This window comes from Heloderma suspectum, chromosome 4 (assembly GCF_057233095.1).
Source record: "Heloderma suspectum isolate Gila_16-S chromosome 4, 16-S_ref, whole genome shotgun sequence".
NCBI classification, from domain to species: Eukaryota; Metazoa; Chordata; class Lepidosauria; order Squamata; family Helodermatidae; genus Heloderma; species Heloderma suspectum.
The window spans coordinates 174,939,789-174,965,513 of record NC_139461.1 but is presented as its reverse complement, the minus strand read 5'-3'; the positions used below and the strand labels follow the sequence as shown (position 1 = coordinate 174,965,513).

The 25,725-nt window shown below is 44.8% G+C and overlaps 1 protein-coding gene across 2 annotated transcripts in view; it reads right to left on the bottom strand.

The window, feature by feature from the left end:
- C4H1orf21 (chromosome 4 C1orf21 homolog) overlaps positions 1-25,725 on the bottom strand; it is a 206,447-nt gene that overhangs the window by 5,687 nt on the left and 175,035 nt on the right. Inside the window, exon 5 of one of the 2 annotated variants that reach the window (XM_084851363.1) lies at positions 14,217-14,277. In XM_084851363.1, coding sequence (XP_084707489.1) covers positions 14,217-14,277 — 61 coding nt within the window. Of the gene's footprint in view, positions 1-14,022; positions 14,278-25,725 lie in introns of those variants that run through there. The other variant, XM_084851362.1, reaches the window with a different exon arrangement.

The window sequence follows — 25,725 nt, the reverse complement described above, 5'->3', positions numbered from 1 at the left end:
GCACACCCAGTCTCCGAAACCAGCCACCATGAGAAAATGGGATCACGGCTACACGTATTAATTGAATTAAGCAGCTAGCATAATGTTATGTTTGGATATAGGTCACTATCATACAACCTTCATACTGATCTGTTTCACTTTGGAGTTTTGCAAGTTGAAATATGAATTAATTTTCCACCTTTGCTTTACAGCAAAGGCATAAGAAACAGGCTTTAACCAAATCACTTCTAAGACGCGAGGGCAGGCCATCAGTTTATGTACACAGATTTACTAACCACTGTCTCCCACATTTTGAAGGGAGTGAAAGCTCCCTTTGGAATAAATGTTTCCAATCCTTGGATTGGATGGAGGGAGCCAGGGGGCTCATGAGAAGATCTACCTCTGGCTATGGAGCATGGGTCAGCATGGCTGGGCACCTGCCAAGGCCCCACTGACAAGAGCCCCCTGGGCTTGCTCCTCCTCTTCCTCTCCCCTTGTTCACTGCAACCTGCTTATTCACCTGTCTCTCACTCTAGCCCAAGCAGATGAGGGTGGTGGTGAGAAGGAGCAGCAAATGCCACAGACTACTTGTTCATAGGATCTCTGCCTGTCAAGTGAGCAAGTGGTACCAACACTAAGAAAGAGGATGAGAAGCAACAGCAGCTGGTGACTATGATGGTGAAAAGGCAGACAGAGGGGGCCCCTTGAGTGCATCTTGCCCAAGGGCCTTCAAAAACTGGAGCCAGCACACTTGGCTAGACCAAGCTACTAGAGTACAATCCCTTAAGGCAGCCTTACCCAACCTGTCACCACCCAAAATGTGCCGGACTACAACCCCCATCACCCCATACAAGTGTCGTGCTGGCCAGGGATGATGGGATCTGTAGTCCACCACATCTGGAGGGTGCAGGTTGGGGAAGGCTGCTTTAAGGCATGAGCAGACAACATGGAACCAACCAAGTATTTTTATGTATCCTAAAGTTCCACATCCTGCTAAAGCTAAGTAAGGGCTCCATCACACAGGCAGAGAATTCCACATCAATGCCAGTTCTTTCCCCATCCAGTATCACTGCAGGACTGGGGCGTTCTCTTTAGATGGCTGTCCCCATCATGTTATTTTTTGTTTCTTTCCTTCTCTGACGGGGGTAGTGAAGCCGCTCAGAGGCATCGCCACCTTTCTGCAAAAAAGCATTACACACGATTGGGGTGTAGTGACAGCTCCTCCCCGGTTCCTGCCCCTTTCCTAGGGATGGGGGAGAATTTCTCCCCGAAACTTCGGGGGGCCGAGTGCCAACGCATTCGGCCCCCCGAAGGTTGTTCGGGGATAAATTCTCCGCCCCCCCTCCCCCGCCCCCAGGATGGAACCTACCTTTCACGAATGTCCCTCCTGGCGGTGGGTCCCGGCAGTGGTTCAGCAGGTCTTCGTCAGGGGCAGGGGTGGCAGCCGGTCTTTCGACAGGCTGCCGCCGCCGCCATTACAAGAAAAGTAAAAAAAAAAGAAAAACGCCCCTGTGATAGGCTACGTGACGATTAACGTAGCCTATCACGGCTGACTTTGCAAATCTAGCCGTGATAGGCTACGTTAATCATTACGTAGCCTATCACAGGGGCGTTTTTTCTTTTTCTTTTGAAGTTCGCGGCCGGGGAGACGGGGCTCTTCTCCCCGGCCTGAATTTCGGCCGGGCGAGGAGGGAAGCCTCCCCCCCGGCCTGAACTTCGGGGGGAGCAGCGAAACGCCTCCCCCGCACCGCGAAGCAAGCTGTGAGACCAGGTAAGTGACTTTCGTGCATCCCTACCCTTTCCCTCTCCTTGCACGTTACTGGTAGATGGGGACTGACATGCAGACAGTCCCCTCACCAATCTCCCCACCCCCCCGCCTCCCGGGTCAATGTTTTTGACAATCTCTGCCATTTACTCAGCCATTTACTCAGTGGGAATGCAGAGCAGGGGGGTGTCCCAGCAGGGCGGAAAGCCAGCACACTGCTCTGCCGACCTGCCGCTCTACCGACCTGCCGCCTTGTTCAGAATGCTGCAGGCCGAAAATGGCAATGACCCAAAGTGGTGTAGGCCTGGGAAGGCAACACGCCCCACAGCCTGTTGTCACCGCCTTCACCATCATGACCGCCCCTCCCAACAACCCAAAGCAACCACCCACAGCTGCCAACATACAGCGGTTCATTCGCGCAATGGGAGAAAGACATGGGGAAGTCACGGTGCTCCATTTGTGCATATTTGGAAAAATACCACATTTTTCTGTTTGAGGAAAACATGGGACAGGTGGGTGGAAATGGTGGGATCATGACTGGATGATGATGACATCATGTAATGGAGCCGCGTAATTCCATGAGTGGCCAATCATGAATGTGCAATAAACTGGAGGTGTAGAGATGCCCTAAGTGTTATTCCCTGGTTTGGAATGCAGTCAAGGGTCTTGTTTTGCTTTTTAACCATCTTGTCAGCTTTTGGACTCCTTTGCATAGGCAGCATTACATTCGTAAGTATCTGAATCCTAAAAACCACAGGCTGTATTTGCAAGGGGAACCCACCCTGCCCCCCTCAGAGTTGGAACGAGGTTTGATAAATGCAATGGTGTTAACAACAAAAACAATTCTGAATTATTAAAAACAAGAAAGCATACCCGACAGAGGCCAAATTCAATTCACAGCTAGATTTTTCAGGGTTGAAGACCTTTTGAGGATTGATTCAGGCTTTTTTCACATTGGAAGAGAATTAGGGTAGGAATATTGTAGAGTGAGGGAAAGATGAGTCATCATCTAAAGTTTAGCTCTGGCCAGGTCTATGAAAGTGATACCCACATTATGTTAATTACATACGACTGAAATACAAATTAGATTAAGCACTGTAGCTGCAAGCAAGTAATGATTTATTTCCTAAATGGCACATGAGTAATATGAAGGAATGACTTGTGTCCCAGAAAATATCAGACAGGAACCTTTTATACTACTATTTGTGTATTTTTATATATTTAAAAATCTTAGATGCACAAAGAACAGATGAATATTACCTTGCTATTATTTGTCATTCCAGTATAACAAGTATTGTCCAACATCCAATAAAGTTCTTTCCTTGTTTACCATCTCATGCTCTCACGATGTTCATTTTGTCAGGAGTGCAATTGAGAGGCAGTGTGATATAGTGCTTAGAGTGTTGGACCAGGACCAGGGAGAGTTCAGTTCAAATCCTTACTCAGCCATGAAGCTGACTGGGCGGCCTTGGGCCAATCACACTCTCAGCCTAATCTACCTCATAGGGCTGCTGTGATGATAAAATGGGGAGGGGGGAAAGAACCATATATACAACCCTGAATTCCTTGGAGGAAGTGCGAGATATAAATTTAAATGAATAAACATAGTTCAAATTCTTCTAAACTGTCCTGAAACTGATGAAACTAAAGCTCCCCCAACCCTGGCTGCCAATTTGATACAGTAGATATATTTCTAAAAGTTCCCAAAAGAAGAAAGATAATCCAGGTAATTTCTAATACAAATATTGGGTGGGATCAGCATCTGTCTTATGCCTGATTTAGAGGGATTGCCCCTCCCTACCTCACCATGGCTCACCCCATAAAGCAGGGTCCCCAGGGGGGCTGGAGGGGCTGCCATGGGAGGGGGCAGGGAAGTCCATGTCTGCCAGTGCAGTTGCTCCAGTGTAAATCTGGATCCAACCCATTCTGTTCCTATAATCTTAAAAAATCATAGCTGTTTCTATTTCTAGAAACTGTTGGATGTTCAAAGAAACACTTAAATACATGTAAATAAAGACTCAGTTCTAGCATATTTGGTTCTCACAGCAGCAGCATACACAGAGGTCTCAATTTGAATTTAACACAGCAGGCTCCTTGCTCCCCGCCCCCCACCCCAATTTTTTACAGATAAGGACTGCCATCATTCTCATATTCTTACCGGCATACTGTATGTGGTCTACAGTGTCATTTTATTAGCTGCTGTATTGTTTTAAAATGACAGGTTAATAAACAAACTGACACCACAGGAATACAGAAGTTCTGTAAGCTAAATGCCTCTTTTGTGTAGCTATAAAGTTGTCCACAGTGTGAGGTTAGGGAGAGCAATATGTATCTATGGCAACACAGCGTCTTCTATCACTCAACGGGACTCCGTTTTCTAACTGCCATTCAAAGGAAGTAAAGGCAGAGGATGGGAGGCCTGTTGTGGTGAAAGTAACTGTGCCAAACAGTGTCTCCTTTAGCTATTGCAAAGAGACATCGTCGCCTTTTTCATAAATAGCTCTCCAAAGCAAGGAAGAAGCAGCTCACTACTACAGGAGCTCCCAACGTCTGTTTTCCTGGCGTGCCCAGAAAAGATGGAGCAAAATTGCAGGTGAGTGTGCGTGCATGCACATGCAATGTGTTCACTCTCATTTCTTGCAAAGGAATTAATGGATCTATCAAGAGCACACCCACTTTAGCCAAATTAGTTTAGTAGCGTTACTGGAATGGCAGTCGAAGTCACATTTCACAGAACCTTCTGTTTGTTGTACAAAAAGGCCGCCCTGTACCTCTCAGGCAGGAGCCCTTTTCACAATTCCACAACTGAAGTGGTTTATTGTGGCACTGCAATGGGATGGCTTATGCTGGCATTAGCCAATGGTCTCAGATTTTTCAAAAGTACACATGCACACAGGTAGAGAAAATCCTTCACTGAGCAATGGACAGCAACATTATGAATGGCAATCCAGCCCTCTGAACCGCTGCACTGGTGGTGCACACATATACACACCTCTTCTAAATGCGCTTGTTTTGATCCTCAGTTTTTAGGTGACTTCCCACTACCCCCTTTGGAAAAGTCCCCTTCCCCTCCTGAATTTGCCTGCAGCTGAGTCTGAAAGGAAGCCCTCCAAATAGAAAAAGGAAGTCAAGGTGGTGGTCCCAACCCGCACTCACCTGAGCCTCCCGCTCTCCACCTTCTCCTTTCCACACTCCAAGGAGGCTGCCGTTAGTGTTGCACTTCTACAGGGCAGCCCTGCTGGCAACTGCTCCCTTCCTTCTCCTTGAGACTTAGAGCTAATGGAATGTTAGACAGATCCCAGAGCCTATGTGGAGCTACCAGGGAGGCACTAAAGCAGGCAGAGGTAACCTGGTGCCCTCCAGATGTTTTGGACTGCAACTCCCATAATCCCTACCTAGCATGGCTAATAGTCAGGGATTGTGGGAGTTGTAGTCCCAAAAATCTGGAGGGCTCCAGGTTGTCTACCCCTGTACTAGAGAGACTGAGATTGGTTTGTGTGGGTTACATTTTTGCTCATGGTTCACATTACTCTCACAGTGCATCACACACGCACACGCACACGGTGGAACTTAACACTGAAAATGAAATAGTGGCACTATCAATCTACTCAGGGCCAAACTAGATGAGACGTGGCAGGCACATATGTTAGAATGGTCTGAGACCAAATTCCAACGAAGTGTGGGGGTTGAGGTGAGATTTAAAGTGCAGCTTGGACCAGCAGGAAAAGAGAATTAAATTCTTTCTCCCACACAAAATCTCCACAAATTGCTTCTATGAAGCTGTTCCCCCCCCCCCCATGAGACTATAACCTGGTTTGCATATAACAACAAGCCACTGTGGGTGAATTTCCCTGTGGGGTTTCTTGTTGCGGTGGCGGGCACCATTCTGAATATCCGAGCCATGGAGAGGGCACGCTGTAACTTGTTGTTATGTACAAACCTGGCAAGGGTGGGCTGTTGGGGTGGTTAACACGCCACCCACAACTGTAAAACAGTCTAAGGGCTCTGGGTGACTTGTCAACCACCCCAACAACCCACCCTTGCTGGGTTCACACATAACAAGAAGCTACAGTGTGCCCCAGCTGTGGTTCGAGCATTCAAAATGGCTGCTGCCACTGCGACAACAAGCCCTGCAGGGAAATTCACCCATGGTGGCATCTTGTTATGTGCAAAGTGGGCCTATGTGACTAGAAGCAAGCCCCAGAGGAAGAAGAAAAAACAGGTTCAAGGAAACTGGGGGGGGGGGGAAGGGTGAAGGAAGGATTCAGCCCTGTGAGCCATCGCACTACCTAATCATGTTGAACTTCGAATTTCCCATCCCCCATGCTTTATAGGAAACATGTACATCCCAATTTAGGTCATGTTGCTGTCACATCGAGTCTCACTCTTAGAACAGATATATGCAGTTGGAAGTCTCTGCATCAAATCTGGCTCCAAATGCTTCCCACCTGGTTTTCAGCAGAGCCCCTGACCCCAAGAAGGGAGGAGAACCTAAGGAAGAGCTATGCTCTTTAACTATAATGCAGCTTTGTGCAGGTACACATCCATGGGTGGAGCCAGTGGCTGGGTTCACACAACACAACTCATACTCTGGATTGAGTGTGGGTTGTCATTGAACTGTGTCTTGTTGTTGAACCTTGGGTTCTTGTATTGTGTGAACCCAACTGTGCTAACAAACCATGGTTTGTTAAAATTGAACACCACTGTTTGTTACCCACAAACAACCCACAGTTCACAACCCAACAAACAATGGGTTCTCTTCATGGGTTGTTCGTGGTTAACAAACCATGGTTGTTAGCATGACTGGGTTCACAGAACACAACAACCCAAAGTTCATCAACAACCCAGACTTTGTGTTGTGTGAACCCAGCCAATATTGATGACCCTTCAACTCAGCTACCCAACCCTCCCACACACACTCACACGCGCGCACACACACACACACACACAGTAGAAAGTCAGTTGTCAACCGGGACTCAGGACTTCATCAGGAAGATGGCATTGCTCCATTTCAGCTGTTTAGCTTAAATTGTTTCTGAAAGGTCCTATTTCAGGACTGGCCCAAGACATTTCATGCCTGCGTTGGGAAGTCAATGCATAATCCCCACTCCCACTGATTAATTTGGGGTACTATCTATCTAGCAGTTTGTCAAAATCAACAGGAACTGGAGTCCAATGAATTTTGATAAGGCTTACATGGAGAACTTCCCTCTGGATTGTGCCCCAGTCAGGTCTGCCTCCCACTCTGCACTCCTTAGCAGCACCCAAAATCTAACACCTGACCTTGCCTCATGGCAGGGCTCTCTCTGTCTTCCAATAGCAAGAGTCAATTTCAGATAGTATTGCCTGAATTCAGCGACATTCTTCACAAGACTAATTAATTCACTTCAGAGAACGGGTCACCTGTGGTGACTCTCCAAGAATTCTCAGTATTTTATTCTCATTGTTTTGTTGCGTCTCATAACCCACAGTTTCAGAAACTAATTTTCATGGCTTGATTTCTAAGGTCAAGCTAGTGACTTGTCCTTCTGACCCAATCCCCTCTAACTGACTCCTGGGACTCATTCCTCAGGTCTAATTGATGCCATTATAAATTCTCCATTCTCCACTGGGAATCATCCCTTGCGATTTTAGCAATGCTTTGGTGAGTCCTATTTAAAATACATCTTTAAGCTTATTAAGCTTCCCCTAAAAATCTACCCTCCACCATTACCTTGGCTTCTTTCACTTCCTTCTCATTTGTGTAGCCTGTTACTTACTTTGGATTATATATTAACAGCAGGTTCAAATTTGCATATGAAGCCCAGGGCTCTAACGCTGTAGCAGGAGATTGGATCCAACTTGCTCTGTCACACAAGGGGGAGAAGCAGAGGGAATCGGAAGTGCCAGCTATGTCTGAAAGTGGCCAACTGTGGAAAACAATGTTAATGGCCTTGAGAAGCTGGACTGGGGATGTCGTCAGCACCAAATGAAATGGGACTAGTAAAGTTGCAGCCCATCAAACCCTTTTCCATATTAATTTATTTCAAGGTGCCCAGAGTTAGCTGATTATGAACACATCCAAGTACCGAAAGCCATATATGTGCTTCTTTTGCAATTCCTTTCTTTCAAAACCTAATGGTACATATTACCAAGATGGATGCTAGCAGATATCTCCATCTGGATGTTTCAATCTGGAACTCAGTTAATCCAAAATGACATAGTCTGTATCACAATAAACAAAGGAAGGCAGTTTTGTGTATTCTTATACCATGTTGTCTTTGGACAGCAAAGACAGCAAACTTCAAAGTGTTTCAGCTAGCTATCCTGGATCACAGAGTGGGGTTAATTTACAGAAGAACAAAAACGGCAGCTCTTCAATGCAGCTCTTCGATGTTTTATTCAGGGATTAAATGGCCTGAAGTTTTTGAACATGTATTGACTTCATCAGGAGCAGAGTCTATATAATGGCCCAGTCTGGACAATCTAACAACTCATGACGAACAAACCATGGGTTGTTTGTGACCATGTATATGCAAGTGTCTTAGTTCCTGCCTACTTGCCTGCATCTGCTTTTGTGGCATCCCTGGGTTGTCATCATGACATCTGAACCAAGGAACTCTTGTGTTCTTCAGGAGTTAAAGAAGGACTAACTCAGCAATCGTACATGGTGTATTGTCAGATTAACTCTGGTTTTTTAACCCCTAAACAACTCAGAATTCCTGGATTCGGATGTCATAGGGTGTACCTGGGTTGTTTTAGAAAGCAGAGACAGTGAGCAAATGGGAGGCAGCATGTATGAATGTTCCAGCACGCCCCCACCAATTTCAGCATTAAACAACCCAGGAATTGGTTGGGATGTGTGAACTGGGTGAATCACTCTTATATTCTAAATGAAGAAATGTTCTATTGCATATCTTTATGTGCTATAAGAACATAAGAAGAGCCATGCTGGATCAGACCAAGGGTCCATCTAGTCCAGCAGTCTGTTCACACAGTGGCTAACCTATTGACTGGGAACCCACAAGGAGGGCATGAGTGCCACAGCACCCTCCCACCCATGTTCCCCAGCAACTGGTGTACATAGGCTCACTGCCTCTGGTAATGAAGGTAGCACACAGCCATCAAGACTAGTAGCCACTGATAGCCCTTTCCTCCAGGAATTTGACCACCCCCCTTTTAAAGCCATCCAAATTGGTGTCCATCACTACATCCTGTGGTAGCAAATTCCATAGCTTAACTATGTGCTGCGTGAAGAAGTACTTCCTTTTATCTGTCCTGATAAACCTGTCCTATATATGTGCTATAGAAGTCTTCTGAACTAATAACTGAGTGTGCCTGTTACTTTTATTTGCTGCTGTGCCCTTCTGATTTGTTTTTTTGTTTTTAATATGGTTGATTTACAGCAGACATTGCCTCAATGCAGGAGGTGGGCATATGGTTCCCAACATGCACTTGTAACCTCCATGTGCCATATGTCTTGTAGAATTGTCCTCTTTATAGGTCAAAAAGTTAAATTCATGGAAGCTTCACATTTATGGCCCTATTCGAACTACAGAAGTTGTTGCTATTGCACATTCATTCAGCCATTTTTTCTGTTGGTAGGTGTTAGAAACATGAAGTAGTGATGAACAAAAACAACCACCAACTTTGAACCAAAATTGAGAGCACTGGAATTCCTCTAAGGAAAAAACAAAAGCAAAATGGAATGGGTTCAGTTGCAAATTATCTTCTGGCTTGAAATGTAGGAGACAGGTATCCTGGCTCGTAGCAGATAAAATGGAAAACTTTGCCTTGGTAGGTGAATTCCTGACCCTTGGGAGGAAACAATTTTAAATGTGCTAGAAGCCACCAACAAGGTTATATCCAGCCAAGAAGTGAGAACAATGGGTCGCACTCCTTCTAGGATTCCTCCTCCTCCAATTTGTTGTAGGAAACAATTCTAGGAAATGCACAGCACTCTCATTTACTTATCAAATTTAAAGGATACCTCACATATTATGCCAGGGAAATATGATTTTCCAAACAGGAAAACTAAATTTTCTGTAGAGGTATGGTACATACCTATATGGCAAAATCAAAAGTTCCCAGAGGCATGTACCTATATCACATGCAAGATTCAAAACATGTTATTTTAGTTAGTCATTCAATAGGGGCCAATTTTAACTGGTAGGGATGTGAGTCAAGGGCACACCTCATTTTTTGTTTTTATTTATTTTTTGCTATTTTGGTTTTGATGTGTTGCAATGAGAAGGAATGAAACATTATTAAACTTTGGGGAGGAGGAGGAGCTGTTCTTTACTCTGTTGCAAGTTCTCACTCTTCCTTCAACCACAGAGAGAATCAATCACCCATCTTCTGCCTTTGCCAGGCACACTAAGGATTATTACAGCTTTCAGGGATGTAAGGAAGACCACTTTAGAGACAGCCACCTAAAGACTGTGGCCATAACCAGGGTTAGGTGGACTTAGGTCCACTGGACTCTGTCAAGCCCCAGGTGTCATGTTGCCACAGGAGTCATCTTCAGAGGAGGAGCCAGAAATGTCAGAACCAGTTGGCCTCTCAGGAAACCCTGCAGCTAGCCAAGACAGTCCAGGACCTTCAGGGCTGATGCTTTTGAATCTGCCTCCTAGCAAGGCAGACAGTTCAGCTTCTGAGGCAGAGGGAGATGCTGAGCTGCCCCCAGCCCCCAAGAACGCTGGCGCCTTAAGGTCCATGATAGGGTGGTTGCCAGGCGAAGGAGTGCTCACTTACTGAAGAGGACTGCTCGTGAGTCAGGCCCTCCTCATGAGGAGGACATCCGACAATTATTTATTATTTATTTCATTTATATCCCACCTTTCTTCCATCGTGGAACTCAAGGTGGCTACATGTGGTCCCCGGATGGTCTCCCCTCCAAGCATTGACCAGACCCAGACCTGCTTAGGTTCAGCAAAGTAGCTAGCTGTCTCATGTGCCTTCCAACCATGCCTGGGACAAGCCTCTAGTGAGAAGCAGCTGAGCAGTGGGTGGGGTTCTAGTCGCTTTAGCTATATAAGCTCTCACTGGCAACTTGACAACTGTTGGAAATAGTGCCTCTGCTAGCTCCAGTATCTGCTACCTTGCCTTGTGATGGATGTTCTGTGCTACTGGCTCTGCTTCTTTACTGAGTAATGTACCTGACTGATTTACTGTGTTTGACTTCTTGCTTGTTACTTTGACCACTCCTGCTGTTGCCTGATCCTTGCTGCCTGCCTGCCTGCCTGCCTGCCTGTGTTCTGACTTCTGCCTGGATTTTGACCACTCCTGCCTTAGCCTAAACCTCTTTGGACTGAAGCCTGCGCACTTGACCATTTGCTTGCCGAATTAACTATTCTATTGCATTGCTCCTGTATTACTTGCAAAGAGCCAGGACTCAGTCTAGAGCAGGACAGTATCAGTGAAAGACTTACTCTATGTTCGGTTGTACTTAATGCCTTTAAAAAGATGATCTACAAATGTCATGTCAGTTGCCTAACCCATGCATTGTGCATGCATGTCAAAACTTTGACAGTATTTATTGCAGCATTTGCAACAAATGAAGGTGGGACTACAGAACTAGAGCAAAAGGATGACTGCTTATTTCATATCAATATGTGTTTCCAGCTTCTCTCACCTCTGGGCTATATACAGCTCTTTTTTCCAGATTTCTCCCTACAGTCTTCTCTTCTTTCCATTCCTATGACCGCTAACAATCTGACCTAGAGTCCCCGAGCCAGCTGCTTTCTCAAGTCCTTCTACTCCTCTTTCCCTAATCCATTTTATCTGCCTTTCTAGTATTCGTGTAGTTTGGCCAATGGCAGCCAGACTCTTTTGTCTGTGCCACCCCTCTGTGACATTAGGACAGCTCAACCAACCATTGCCTGGGATTTCACCTCCACCACAAAAACCTTTTAATGTATTATAGTTCAGAATTCACCACTGTAGCGGTACACATGAAATAAAAGCAGTGTGTTCAGATGTTCTATTTAGCCAGTGTGCTTATTATTAGTCCAGGCATCTGCAATGACAGTTGGATGAACTGTCTCTGATACTGGAGGTAGCACGTGGCCATCAGGACTAGTAGCCATTGATAGCTTTCTCCTCCAGGAATTTGTCTAACCCCCTTATAAAGCCATCCAAGTTGGTGGCCATCACTACATCTTGTGGTAGCAAATTCCATAGTTTAACCATTCACTGTGTGAAGAAGTGCTTCCTTTTATCTGTCCTGAATCTCCCACTGATCAGCTTCATAGGATGACCCTGGGTTCTTGTATTTTGAGAGAGGGAGAAAATTGTCTCCCTATCCACATTCTCCACACCATGCATAATTTTGTAGACCTCTATCATGGCTCCTCTTACCCTCCTTTCTTCCAAGCTAAACAAGCCCAGCTGTTGTAACCTTCCCTCATAGGAGAGATGCTCCAGCCCCCTGATCATTTTAGTTGCCCTCTTCTGTACTATTTCCAGCTCTACAATATCCTTTTTTAGGTGTGGTGACCAGAACCATACACAGTATTCTCTAAGTGTAGATTAACGTAACAGCAGGGTCCTCTATCAATTAACTGCACAAAAGCTACTCTTCCATTAGAATATCCTTCATTTCAAATTTTGCCTACTATCAAAACCAAAGCGGAAAAAGAAGAGCCAAATTCTAAGATATTGTATTGCATTACAATGCTTTCCAACCCCCAAAAGAAAGATATTGGGCTATTTCGGACATAATGCTACATCAGAGTTTAGCATTACAAGAATGAGACTAGTCTCCCTCCTCCAGCACAGTCACAACAAGGAGTTTGGACACATTGGTTACCTTAACTATGGATGGTGGAAACAAGCCAACTTCAAGCCATAGTTAATGAAGCTGCCTTGTTTTTACTAACCATAGCAAAGATCAACCACAATTTAGGATCCAGGTGATATGCTAATTTAAAATGGAAACAGATGCTTCCAATCTCCTCCTTGCAGCCACCCGGGGGTAGGGGGGGCAGAGAGCATGTAATCCCGGGTCAGAGTGGGAGAGCTAAATTCATTCTCGAAATGCTAAACCATGGTTTAGCTGAATGTTCCAATGCAGCCATCGAAATGCCATATGGAAACACTTGGGTAAAAGGGAGAAACACACAACACTCTTACTAAATGCTTAATTTAGCTTCTTGCATGAAGAAATAATTTTCCCCTGTGCATTTAAAAGTAAGTTACAGTTTTGAGGATTAAAGTTGTTTTGCATTTGCTGATGTCACCAAATGGAATTACTTGTAGTTATTTACTGTGTTCCTCCCAGTAATGGCCAGAAGTGATTTTGTTACTTAGGATAATGACAATATGTCCCACCTGGGATGAATGTGCTATGTTCTCAGAACAATCGTTTAATGCTTCTGTAGTAAGGGACAAGGAGCACCAATCAGAACAAAAAGTACAATACTACACGTGCTGAGCTGAGTGTTAGGGACTGGGGCCCACTGGGGTCAAAGATGGAAATTGCAGGAAGAACAGACATAATAGTAATCAAAGAAGTCTCCTTCCATCAATATGCCAGGGCAGGGGAGATAATACACTCTTAAGTGTATTAAGAGAGCCAGTGTGGTGTAGTGGCGAGAGTGTTGGACTGGGAGCTGGGAGATCCGGGTTCTAGTCCCCACTCGGCCATGGAAGCTCACTGGGTGACTTTGTGCCAGTCACACACTCTCAGCCCAACCTACCTCACAGGGTTGTTGTTGTGAGGATAAAATGGAGAGGAGGAGGATAACGTAAGCCGCCTTGGGTTCCTTGCAAGAGGAAAAAAGGCGGGATATAAATGCAATAAATAAATAAATAAATAAATAAAGTGCTACGAAAGCTTCCAGGTCAGGGTTGCTCACTGGTCTGAGCAACTAAGAGACCTGTTCTTCTTGGCTACAGACTGCTTGCCCTGTCCTCAGGACCTGCATCTGATGCCGAGATACCTCCAATGCAGGTTCATCTAACAGCACCGGTGTCACAGTTCCTACTGGAGCAGAACACTCCCCTCAAAGTAAGTTCTTCCCCCTTGAGCTGCTTCTCACTGCAAAATGCCTGCCTTGGCGTTTGTCTGTTCCTACTTACAAGGAAACAATTCAGAAGAGTTTTCACATCCCATTTAAATTATGGCCAACCAACAAAAGATTGGTTCAGCACCCACAAGTTGGTTCTCACTCTTGCAATAAATCATGAAGACTGTTCACACAGCAACTGCAATGTGTGAAACTGCTATTATCGACAAGCAGCTGATTACTGCAATTAGAGTATGATTATCGTAACATGAAAACTTGTCTTGTGTCAGTAATAAATCCCAAATGGATTTTAGTCTCTTAGCACAAAGGTTTACATGTCCCAATATGTCAGATTCCATAGTTATTTAAAACATTTCTATACTGCCCTCATTCCTCTTTAGGATTTCAGGGTGGTGTACAACCAATTGTATCACAGTACCCATATAATGATCAAACTGATAAAGTATTTTCTTAGTTGTTCTTACCTTTTCAATTTTCTCATCCAGCATTCTGAAGAATTCTTGTTGGCTTTCAGAGATGTGCATGCTGAAACACAGAAAGAACAGTACATTGACAGCCTCAGTGGTGTTTACAAGTTGATAGACTTTACTAGAAAAACACAGCTCTTATGCCAAGCTTTTAGGCTACCATTTTCAGCAAAAGAGAATCCAATGCCATTTCTGTGTCAACACTAGCAAATGGTTCGTATAGCTAATGTATAAGATGCTCCCATCACCTCTCCTAAGTTTGATGGATATGCAAAAGATGCACTGATTCAGCAACACAGCTAGTCACCCACCCATATATCCCCCCCTTCAGCTTTTCTTAAACAAGCTTGAAAATCAGTCATCTGATAAACTAAAGCTTTAGCTGATTGATGACTGCTTTTATATCAGTGAGGGCAAAGGTTATTCTGTGTTAGGACTTTGTCTGATGTTTTTACACTGATTTGGTGTGTTTCTTTAATAGATCTCAACAGATGTTTTAATAATATGTGCATTTAAAAATTCAAATGATTGGTTAGCAGGCAAATTACTTACCAACTAAAAACATTTACTCAGTTGATAGCCCAATTTAAACACACACAGACGCCCACACACAGAGTTCTGGATGCTTCTATTCCCCTGCCAATACAAGGTTTTGAGGGGGAGGGCAGACTTTTGCAGAATCAGTTTCTTTGTGAAAAGTGCGTATTAGAGATCTGTGGTGATTCTGTAATATTTGTTCATTCACAAGTATACAAAAAGAGAAAGAGGAGCAGATAGGTGCTCCAACCAATAGTCCTAGCCTTAAAGATGCATTAGCTTTCCCCCAAAATGTACAAACCGTCACCTGGTTTCCAGAGCTTTCGTTGGTTACACAGCCCCAAACTGTGTCTACAATATATTTAGTGCTAATTAAAGAACACCTTTAGATATTACCTAACCAAAAGCCTAGACTGTCGTCTCTTCACTTAACACAGCACAGTGGGCTGGTTTGTACGATCAAACATCCCACCGTCTGCCAGCGGCCATTTTGAATATCCACTACCTGGCTGTGGTGTGTTGTGCCATGAAAATCCGGGAGGAGGAGGTTGAGCAAGGATTAAACAACCCTTGCATAACCTAACAACAGATTGTGGGTTATGCAAGAGTTGTTTAACCCTCGCACAACCCCTGCTGCCCAGGTTCGCATGATATGACAAACTGCGGCCGGGTGATGAACATCCAGATCCCACCCGGCACGCCCTGCAACTCACCGTGGCTTAAATGTTTTGATCATGTGAACCAGGTCAATAGCATTCTCATTAACAATACACTCCTCCATGCAAGGACATTTGAAATACTGTCTAAGAGGAAAACAGATCCTGTTGCCGTCTTCTGTTTCAACAGTAGTTTACATACAGCAGTTTTAAAAGGCACTCCCAAGAACAGAAAGCAACTGAGCAGGGATGGCTACCAGAAAAACATGACTGTCCCTGGACCATTAGACCATACAGCAAGCAACTGCCTAATGGCAGACTTGAATAGAAGGGACATGGGTTCTGGTTACATTTCTGCCATGGTAGAGAGGGAGCTAACCTAGACAGAGAAGGGCCCAGTACTCGGATTCAAGGGGGTTAGTGGGGGCTTTGGCCCTCTACTTTTTGGGAGGGTACTAGGGGGGCATGGTTTGGCTAAAATTTGGGTGAGACCAGAGGTGAGAACCGTGGATTTAATTAAGCCCCCCCCCCACACACACACACACCTCACCTTCCAAATAATTTGGGCACTACAGGTGCTTGTGTTGAACATCACGATTTCACAAAGCAGCCCACAGAACCCAACTGGGTATTTGTGAGAGCAAAGCTGGCATGATTTAGAATTTTATCCTCGAAGACCCTTCTGTAGAGTCCAGATGTAGCACAGTAATGCTTTCCATTAAACCCATTAGAAATCTCTGGCCTACACTGACTTTTCCCAGACCAGGTTCCCCATCCCACCTTCATTTCTCTTCAAGCAGAAGGTCAGATAATTTACTTCCATTAACAATGCAGTACACCATGGGGCCCAGATCAGTGAGACTATGTTTCACAGTAGTGTGCAGGATTGGGAAAATACTATTATTAGTTGTCGGCAAAGTGCCGTCAGTGCATTTGCACAGTACAGGAGACAAGACGACAGACCCTGCCCCAGGGGAGCATAAAAGCTGAACGCACACAGTAAGAGCAGATGCCTTCACAATGCCAGAGGACACAGGAGGCTCAGGGGATGTGTCCTGAACACTCTACGTGCACGCATTAGTCAGCGCACTTATGAAATTCACAGAAACCTTTACAGTTTGAGAGTGGTGGTTGATTGGTTGGTTTTAAGAGTGTCTGGCACACTGGGATATGTGAAAACCTGAACTCTAGAATGAAAGACTCCTAGGTAGTAAACAACTAAATGGCACAGGATCAGTTTACATCCCACACTCTGTGTGGCCAGCTCCCCCCCACCCCGCCATTCATAAGTGAATACGATCTATTTTTTCCAATTTATTAAAAAAAATAAGGCTGTGTGTATGCTGTCATTTTGTGTGTGAGAGCAGAAAATGTGTAGAGTATGGTACTGGGCACATAATTCAGCTTTCTGAGAATCTTAGCTTTCTTTTTTTTAATGTTAAAAAGGCATGTTTCTAGTCCTTATAAGGCAGTGAAAATATGCTTAAAAGTAGGCAATTTTTGCTTAAATCTTAGAAGACAGAGGAGGGAGACTAGACAAGATTTCCAGTAGTTGGAGGCAGGACCTCAGCACTCTGTGGAGCATCTCTACCCTAGCCTAAAATCCTGCATTTAAAATGGGGCTTTTTGCTTCCGTTTTATTTATTTATTTATTGCATTTATATCCTGCATTTTAAATGCAGGATCACGATGGTGTCAGGGTGAAAACTGAGCCCATAGAACCCCAGAGCAGTTCTGATTCTGAGGAGGAACAGCAATCCGTGGGAGAGGAGCACGCTCATCTCTCACAGGCACAGCAGCTGGCAGAGATTCCTCCTGCCAGCATTCCTGAGATAGTGACCCTGGCAGCGAGAGAGTGCGGGAGGGGGGCTTGCTGGAAGCTTGGCGCGGACGCCGGGAGCGCCGACAGCTGGAGGGCGCGGAAAGGAGGTGTAGCGCTCGTTTGGCATGCAAGCAACGGTCGCGTCCCGAGGACCCAAGGGAAAGAGGGAGGATCTCTCCCTAACCCATAAGTTCAGGGTCTTCCCGTGATTCTCCTTCAAATGGGGACCAACTGCCTAACCTGGAGCCTAGGCTACTCTGCTGTTCCTTGCTTAGTCACTGGTGATTAGCATCTGAAAGAGTCATTAAGTTGTAAAAGGATTAAAGCCTTGAAAAGAATCCTTTTGTCTGTGTCTTGAGTTAGCTATTGGAGTAGCCTGAAAGAGGCTGCCAGGGCACTCCTGACAGATGGACTCCCTTTACATGTGCTTCCTCCTCCCCTTTCCCCCCTCCTTTTCCTCCTCATCTGAGTCTTCCATATTCCATCCCATTGATCTAGCTCCTCTTACTGTGGCTTTTCCTTTTTCACAGAGGGAACTCAAGCAGGGTAATTTGATAGCTCATTCTCTCCAATCTCTTTAGCAATGGAATAAAGATCATTTAGTGCAGGAGATGCCCTGGAGGTTAACGATGGCATCTAAAGGGCCCACAAACTTCCATGAGTGAGCAATCTCAATAGCAGGATAAACGCTCCATGTGAAGAAACCCTGTATACCCCTCTGCTGCTTCCCATGACTAGCAGAGCAGCATAAATTATGCAAAATAGTAAAACACACGCACGCAGTGGGACATACAACAAAATGCTGCACTGCAGAGTGCCACCAGAGATGCCCCATTTCAGGATATTCTGTTCCTTTCCCCACTCCTGCAGTTTTCTGGGGGTTTTGCTGAACACATACTCAGCACTATGTGGCCACTGAGTATGCTCGGTCCTTATTGAGCGGGGGGGGGGGGGGCTTTTACCCCCTTTGGATCCCCCCCTTAAAGATTTTTTGCAAACCTTGGGGATCTTCCAAACATAACAATACCTCTGTAGTTGTGTTTCAGCAAACCAATTTGGTTACAATCCCGCCAGCACCCATCTGCTGAATTTGCTCTTAGAGGCAGCGATGATATAGAATAAGATTATGGAAAATAAATTTGACAATCATACTTCAATTCTGGTAAGTTATTTCTGAGTGGTTAATAAACATTATCGTGGCCAATTTCTCAAGACATGTTATGCACTTACATTGGTGTACCTACTATCAGAACAAGCACTTAGGGCATTTCTATACCAGCCTAAAATCCTGCATTTAAAACAGGGCTTTCTGCTTTCGTTTTAAATGCAGGATCACAACTGACTCCCTTTACATGCGCTTCCTCCCCTCGTCCCGTCCCGCCTTCTCCCCGTATCTGAGTTTTCTGTTATCTTTCATTCATCTCGCTCCTCTTCTTGCTGCTTTAAGTCTTTTCACAGAGGAAACTGAAGCGGAATTTGATAGCTCATTATCTGCAGTCTATTTAAAAACAGAACAAAGGGCATTTAGTGCAGGAGGGTCATGGCAGGGTCACAGCCTCATGTAAAGAGCCTGCAAACATCTGTGAAGGAGCAATCTCAATCGCAGGATAAAAGCTCAGTGTGATGAAGCCCTCAGAGAGTGTGACTGCTTGCTCCCAAACACAGAATGGGGGGAAGCCAAGCTTTTACCAGGAAAATGCAAGTTAAACAAAAATCAGAGCCAACTAGTTATAAGAGAAGGGCTATTTCCAGGTGTTGTTTTTTAAAGGAGAAAAGCTACATCAAAGGAGAGCTTGCTGAATTCTCAACTCTTAAATTATTAAGTGTGGGTTTTTTTTAAAAAACACACAACACCTGCCCACACATCTAAATTAATATTTTTTCACTGTGGTACTGTATGCTCTGTACAGCGCAACAAACAAAAAGGACAGTTTTCGGCTCTGGGGAGGCAACAGGGAAAGTAACGGATGAGAGAAGCAAACAAGGGATGAATGGGGAAATCCTATGCATGTTTAGATAGAAAAAAGTCCTACAACTCCCAGAATTCTAGTTGGGGAATGCTGGGAGTTGTAGGACTTTTTTCTGTCTAAACATGCATAGGATTGATTGCACTGTTAGCCTTCCTCCTTATAAATCCCACCGCACACTTCTGCAGGTACCCAGTGGAGAATGGTTAGCGTGAGGGAGGCTGTTCGCCAGCAGCTCTCTCCATGATTGCAGCAGCACTTCCGTCATTTGCTCCTATCCTTTCCATGAGGGACTGTGGAAGCATTTGGTAGTACTTCAAACTGGCCATGAGGCAGCTTAATCTTTTTAACAAGCAAGCACTTTTTTAAGATGGAAGGATAAGGAGCCTAATAAATAAATAAGGAGCCTAATTAACTTGGCTAGCAAATTCCAGTCATACAGACATATGCCCTAAGTCCTCTCCTTCTCAGATCAAGCCAAATGCAGAGTAATGGAGATGTGATTCTGATATGCCATTTATAAAAGGTGATGTGGCAATTCTGCAGCAGCTGATGGCCTGCTTGACATGCAGATATGGTAAGACTCAGCCAGAATGCCCATCAGACAGCTTGCTTATCCTATAATGTCATCCAAGGCAACAGCAGTGCAGCATTTGAAATTCAAATCTGCTTCTGTAAGTCTCTAGGTACCAATCACAGTAAGGTTTGTTCACAAAACAAAGGTTTCATTTTTAGGAAGACAAATTACAGGGATGGAACATCTAATTACTAACGAGGGATGTATGTTGAAAAAGTTCAATAATACACTTGTGATGTTAAAGATCTGCCAAGTGCCACTATTATAGCCCATTATATTTTTCCCATTATTACACAATTTCATTTTTACAATTTGAAGGGGAAAATAGGGAGAGAATGAAAACAAGGTAGTACTACAAATAGGCATCAAAAGATTATGTCCCTGAAACAGCAATGTAGTGGCTATACATTAACAACATTTGGCCTCTCATCGTAGGGTTGAGTTTCGATACAGTTTTGAAGATTCAAAAGTAACCAATTATATTGTAAGAAGATTTGGAATTAGTCACGATGAAGCCTCAAGATCCCTTCAAACTTTGTCATTTCTGATTCTAGGATTTCCCTGAAGAGAGTGATCAGTATGGATTGCCCCGAGGAAATGTCTTTTAAGATCTGACAAAAGACTGTTGATAGGTGGAAATATTCAAGGTGATAAGTCTCAATGGGAGCTCAGATGGACCAACAAGACATAGGTGGTGGACGGAGATGACTCACTAGATCTAGGGGAGTGGGCAAGCCTCTGATCCTATTTGGAAGAATAAGCCATGGGTTAACTTGGACTTGTTTAACCCACGAATAACACCAAGTGCCCTTGACTGGACATCGCAGAAACAACCTAGGTGTGTCTAGGATGTGGTGCACATCCCCGCAAGTCATGGGTGGGTTAATTAACCCACAAATTGCCACCAGATGCCATCACTACATGCCAACAGGGCCAATGTGTACCAGGAAATAAAAGGACAAACTGGGAGCTACGGGGGTTCTGAAAGAACCGGGCAGCCCCCTTGAAATCTAATGAAGGAGCAGTATCTCTTGGTGTGTTAATGCTGTGAGTCCCCATCTTTTGCTCAACCTGTATATATGTGTAAATAAACCATATATCACAATGCACCAATCTACCGTAATTTTATTCCAAGGAAACCAAAACCCTGGGTAATGCTTACATCCCTGGAGTACTCACTATCTGGGGAACTTGGGGACCAAGGGTGTAAGAATACCAGCACTCTCCCTTGGTACAAAGAAAACAAAGATCTGTCACCACGAGATCTTTTGACATCAACATACATAAGAGGAGCCACTGAGCCATGAATATTTTGTTGTTGTTGTTCAGTCGTTCAGTCGTGTCTGACTCTTCGTGACCCCATGGACCATAGCACGCCAGGCCTTCCTGTCCTGCGCTGTCTCCCGGAGCGTGCTCAAATTCATATTCATTGCATCCGTGATGCTATCTAGCCATCTCATCCTCTGCCGTCCCCTTCTCCTTTTGCCTTCAGTCTTTCCCAGCATCAGGGTCTTTTCCAGAGAGTTTTCTCTTCGCATTAGGTGGCCAAAATATTGGAGCTTCAGCTTCAGTATCTGTCCTTCCAATGAGCACTCAGGGTTGAATTCCTTTAGGATGGACTGATTTGACCTCCTTGCAGTCCAGGGGACTCGTAAGAGTCTTCTCCAGCACCACAGTTCGAAAGCATCAATTCTTCGGCGCTCAGCCTTCCTTATAGTCCAGCTCTCACAGCCATACATTACTACTGGGAAAACCATAGCTTTGATTAGACGGACCTTTGTCGGCAAGGTGATGTCTCTGCTTCTTACTATGCTGTCTAGGTTGGCCATAGCTTTCCTCCCAAGGAGCAAGCGTCTTTTAATTTCATGGCTACAGTCACCGTCTGCGGTGATCTTGGAGCCCAAGAAAGTAAAATCTGTCACTGCTTCCATTTCTTCCCCTTCTATAAGCCAGGAAGTGATGGGGCCAGATGCCATGATCTTCGTTTTTTTAATGTTGAGTTTCAAACCAGCTTTTGCACTCTCCTCTTTCACCCTCAACAAGAGGCTCTTGAGATCCTCTTCGCTTTCTGCCATTAGGGTGGTATCGTCTGCATATCGGAGGTTGTTGATAATTCTCCCAGCAATCTTAATTCCGACCTCTGATTCATCCAACCCGGCATTTCTCATGATGTACTCTGCATATAAGTTAAATAAGCAGGGTGACAATATGCAGCCTTGTCGTACTCCTTTCCCAATTTTGAACCAATCGGTTGTTCCATGTCTGGTTCTTACTGTTGCTTCTTGACCCTCGTACAGGTTTCTCAGGAGACAGGTAAGGTGGTCTGGTACTCCCATCACTTTAAGAATTTGCCACAGTTTGTTGTGAACCACACAATCAAAGGCTTTAGCGTAGTCAATGAAGCAGAAATAGACTTTTTCTGGAATTCTCTTGCTTTCTCCATGATGCAGCGAATGTTGGCGATTTGATCTCTAGTTCCTCTGCCTCTTCGAAACCCAGCTTGTACTTCCGGTAGTTCTCGGTTCTCATACTGCTGAAGCCTAGCTTGTAGGATTTTGAGCATCACCTTGCTGGCATGTGAAATGAGCGCAATGGTGCGGTAGTTTGAACACTCTTTGGCGTTGCCCTTCTTTGGAATTGGAATGTAAACTGACCTTTTCCAGTCTTGTGGCCACTGTTGAGTGTTCCAGATTTGTTGGCATATTGAATGCAGCACTTTAACAGCATCATCTTTTAGGATTTTAAATAGCTTGGCTGGAATACTGTCATCTCCGCTAGCTTTATTGTTACTAATGCTTCCTAAGGCCCACTTGACTTCACTCTCTAGGATGTCCGGCTCAAGTTCAGTGACCGCACTATCATGGCTATCAGGGACATTAAGATCTTTCCTGTATAGTTCTTCTGTGTATTCTTGCCACCTCTTCTTAATCTCATCTGCTTCTGTTAGGTCCCTGCCTTCTTTGTCCTTTATCATGCCCATCTTTGCACAAAACGTTCCCTTGAGATCTCCAATTTTCTTGAAGAGATCTCTAGTCTTTCCCATTCTGTTGTTTTCCTCGATTTCTTTGCATTGTTCACTTAAGAAGGCCTTCTTGTCTCTCCTTGCTATTCTCTGGAACTCTGCATTCAGTTGGGTATATCTTCCCCTTTCTCCCTTGCTTTTCGCTTCCCTTCTTTCCTCAGCTACTTGTAAAGCCTCATCAGACAGCCACTTGGCTTTCTTGCATTTCTTTTTCTTTGGGATGGATTGAGTTGCTGCCTCCTGAACAATGTTACGGACCTCCGTCCATAGTTCCTCAGGCACTCTGTCTATCAGGTCTAATCCCTGAAATCTGTTCCTCACCTCCACTGTATATTCATCAGGGATATGATTTAGGTCATACCTGAACGGTTTAGTGGTTTTCCCGACGTTCTTCAATTTAAGCCGAAATTTTGCAAGAAGCAGCTCATGATCTGAGCCACAGTCAGCTCCAGGTCTTGTTTTTACTGACTGTATGGAGCTTCTCCATCTTTGGCTGCAAAGGACATCATCAATCTGATTTCGATATTGACCATCTGGTGACATCCATGTGTAGAGTCGCCTCTTGTGCTGTTGGAAAAGAGTGTTTGCTATGATCAGCACGTTCTCTTGGCAAAACTCTATTAGCTTTTGTCCTGCTTCATTTTGTACACCAAGGCCATGCCTGCCTGTTATCCCGGTGATTTCTTGACTTCCTACTTTAGCATTCCAATCCCCTATGATGAAGAGGACGTTTTTTTTTTGGTGTTAGTTCTAGAAGGTGTTGTAGGTCTTCATAGAACCGATCAACCTCAGCTTCTTCGGCATCAGTGGTTGCGGCATAGACTTGAATTACTGTGATGTTGAATGGTTTGCCTTGGATTCGTACTGAGATCATTCTGTCATTTTTAAGATTGTACCCCAGTACTGCTTTTCCCACCCTTTTGTTGACTATGAGTGCTACTCCATTTCTTCTAAGGGATTCTAGCCCACAATAGTAGATATGATGGTCACCTGAATTAAATTCGCCCATGCCTGTCCATTTTAGTTCGCTGATTCCCAAGATGTCGATGTTCAATCTTGCCATCTCATGTTTGACCACCTCCAGCTTACCTTGATTCATTGACCTTACATTCCAGGTTCCTAAACAATATTGTTCTTTACAGCATCGGATTTTCTTTTCACCACCAGACACATCCACAGCTGAGTGTCCTTTCGGGTTTGGCCCAGCCGCTTCACTCTTTCTGGCGCTACTTGGAAATACCCTCTGCTCTTCCCCAGTAGCATATTGGACACCTTCCGACCTGAGGGGCTCATCTTCCGGCGTCATATCTTTTAGCCTTGTGATACGTTCCATGGGGTTTTCTTGGCAAGAACACTGGAGTGGGTTGCCATTTCCTTCTCCAGTGGACCACATTTTGTCAGAACTCTCTGCCATGACCTGTCCGTCTTGGGTGGCCCTGCACGGCATAGCTTATGGCTTCACTGAGTTACGCAAGCCCCTTCGCCACAACAAGGCAGTGATCCATGAAGGGGCCATGAATATTTAGTGTCCAATAAACAGGATATACCATGAGAGACAATAGGGCTCAAGCAGAAACATCCATGAGGCTTAGTCTGTTGCACCTGCTCATGGTGCTCAGGTATTATGACAACCAATTATTTCTGTACATTATTGAAGGATTAGGGCAAATATATGCACACTAAGTAGGCTTCTGTAGGAATACAAAAACACAGGAAGCTGCCTTATACTGAGCCAGAGCATTGATCCATCTAGCCTAGTACTGTGGACACTGACTGGCAGCAGCTCTCCAGGGTTTCAGGCAGGACTCTTTCCTAGCCCTACCTGGAGATGCCAGGGATTGAACCTGGGACCTTCTGTATGCAAAGCAGGGGCTCTACCACTGAGCTACAGCCCCTCCCTATGGAACAGTATAACTGAGATGTATGTCAGTTCATTCCAAAATAGGAAAACAACTACTGAACTAGAATGCAAGTTATCAACTGGCTGTAACATTTGTTGTGCTGTGTAGAAAGGAACAAGTATTGGGGGCTGGGTAGTGAGGAGAAAGTAAAATTGTTCTCTTCTTTCTGAAGGCTTTTCTTGCAAAACCATGGTTCTGAGAGAGAAAGAGAAAGAGAAAGAGAGAGAGATTGGTATGCCTCCCTGAGAAAGCAAACTCACATCACAACCCCATGGCTGTTTACTCAGAAGTAACTCCCATGTTGTTCAAGTGTACATAGGCCTGAGGCCTAAGTTGCTGAGGGCAAGAGCTTCAAACTTCTTTAGGTGAAGGAAGGTACATTCTATAATAGAACAGATGCTTTTAAACTTGTATCTTACCATCAGTCTAGGTGCTTGAAAGATGATCCTTAATATGCCTTCAGAAGACAAAACCCATTCAAAGGAGAAGCACTTTCAGGAAGTGCCCAGGTAGTCACTTCTGAACCAACCAAAGATCCCATTCTCCGTTACCATTAATAGTATTCTTATTATCAGTAGACCTGCAATGAACTGTTGCAGTGTATCCTCACTTTTCTAAGGGGCTGTTCACACAACACACGAACCCACACTCAATGGTTGAGCATGGGTTGTTTGAACCATGGGCTGTTTCTTGAACCATGGGTTAGTGTGTTGTCTAAACACAGCACATTTTCCGCAGGGTGGGTTATCGTGTAGTCTGAAGGCAGATAGGGTGGTTTGTCAACCATCTAGTGTGGCTTGTGCCATGAGTTCTCAAGGTAGCTTGTTTGAGAAAAGTAAGCCACACTGTATGATTAACAAGCCACCCTGGCTGCATTCGGTCAACACGATAACCGATGGCTCAACAAACAACCCACACTCAACCACTGAGTTTGGGTTTGCGTGTTGTGTGAACAGCCCCTAACAGGAATGCTAGCCAGCCCTGTCCTCCTCCAGGATACTCCATTCCATCCCCCATCTCTACT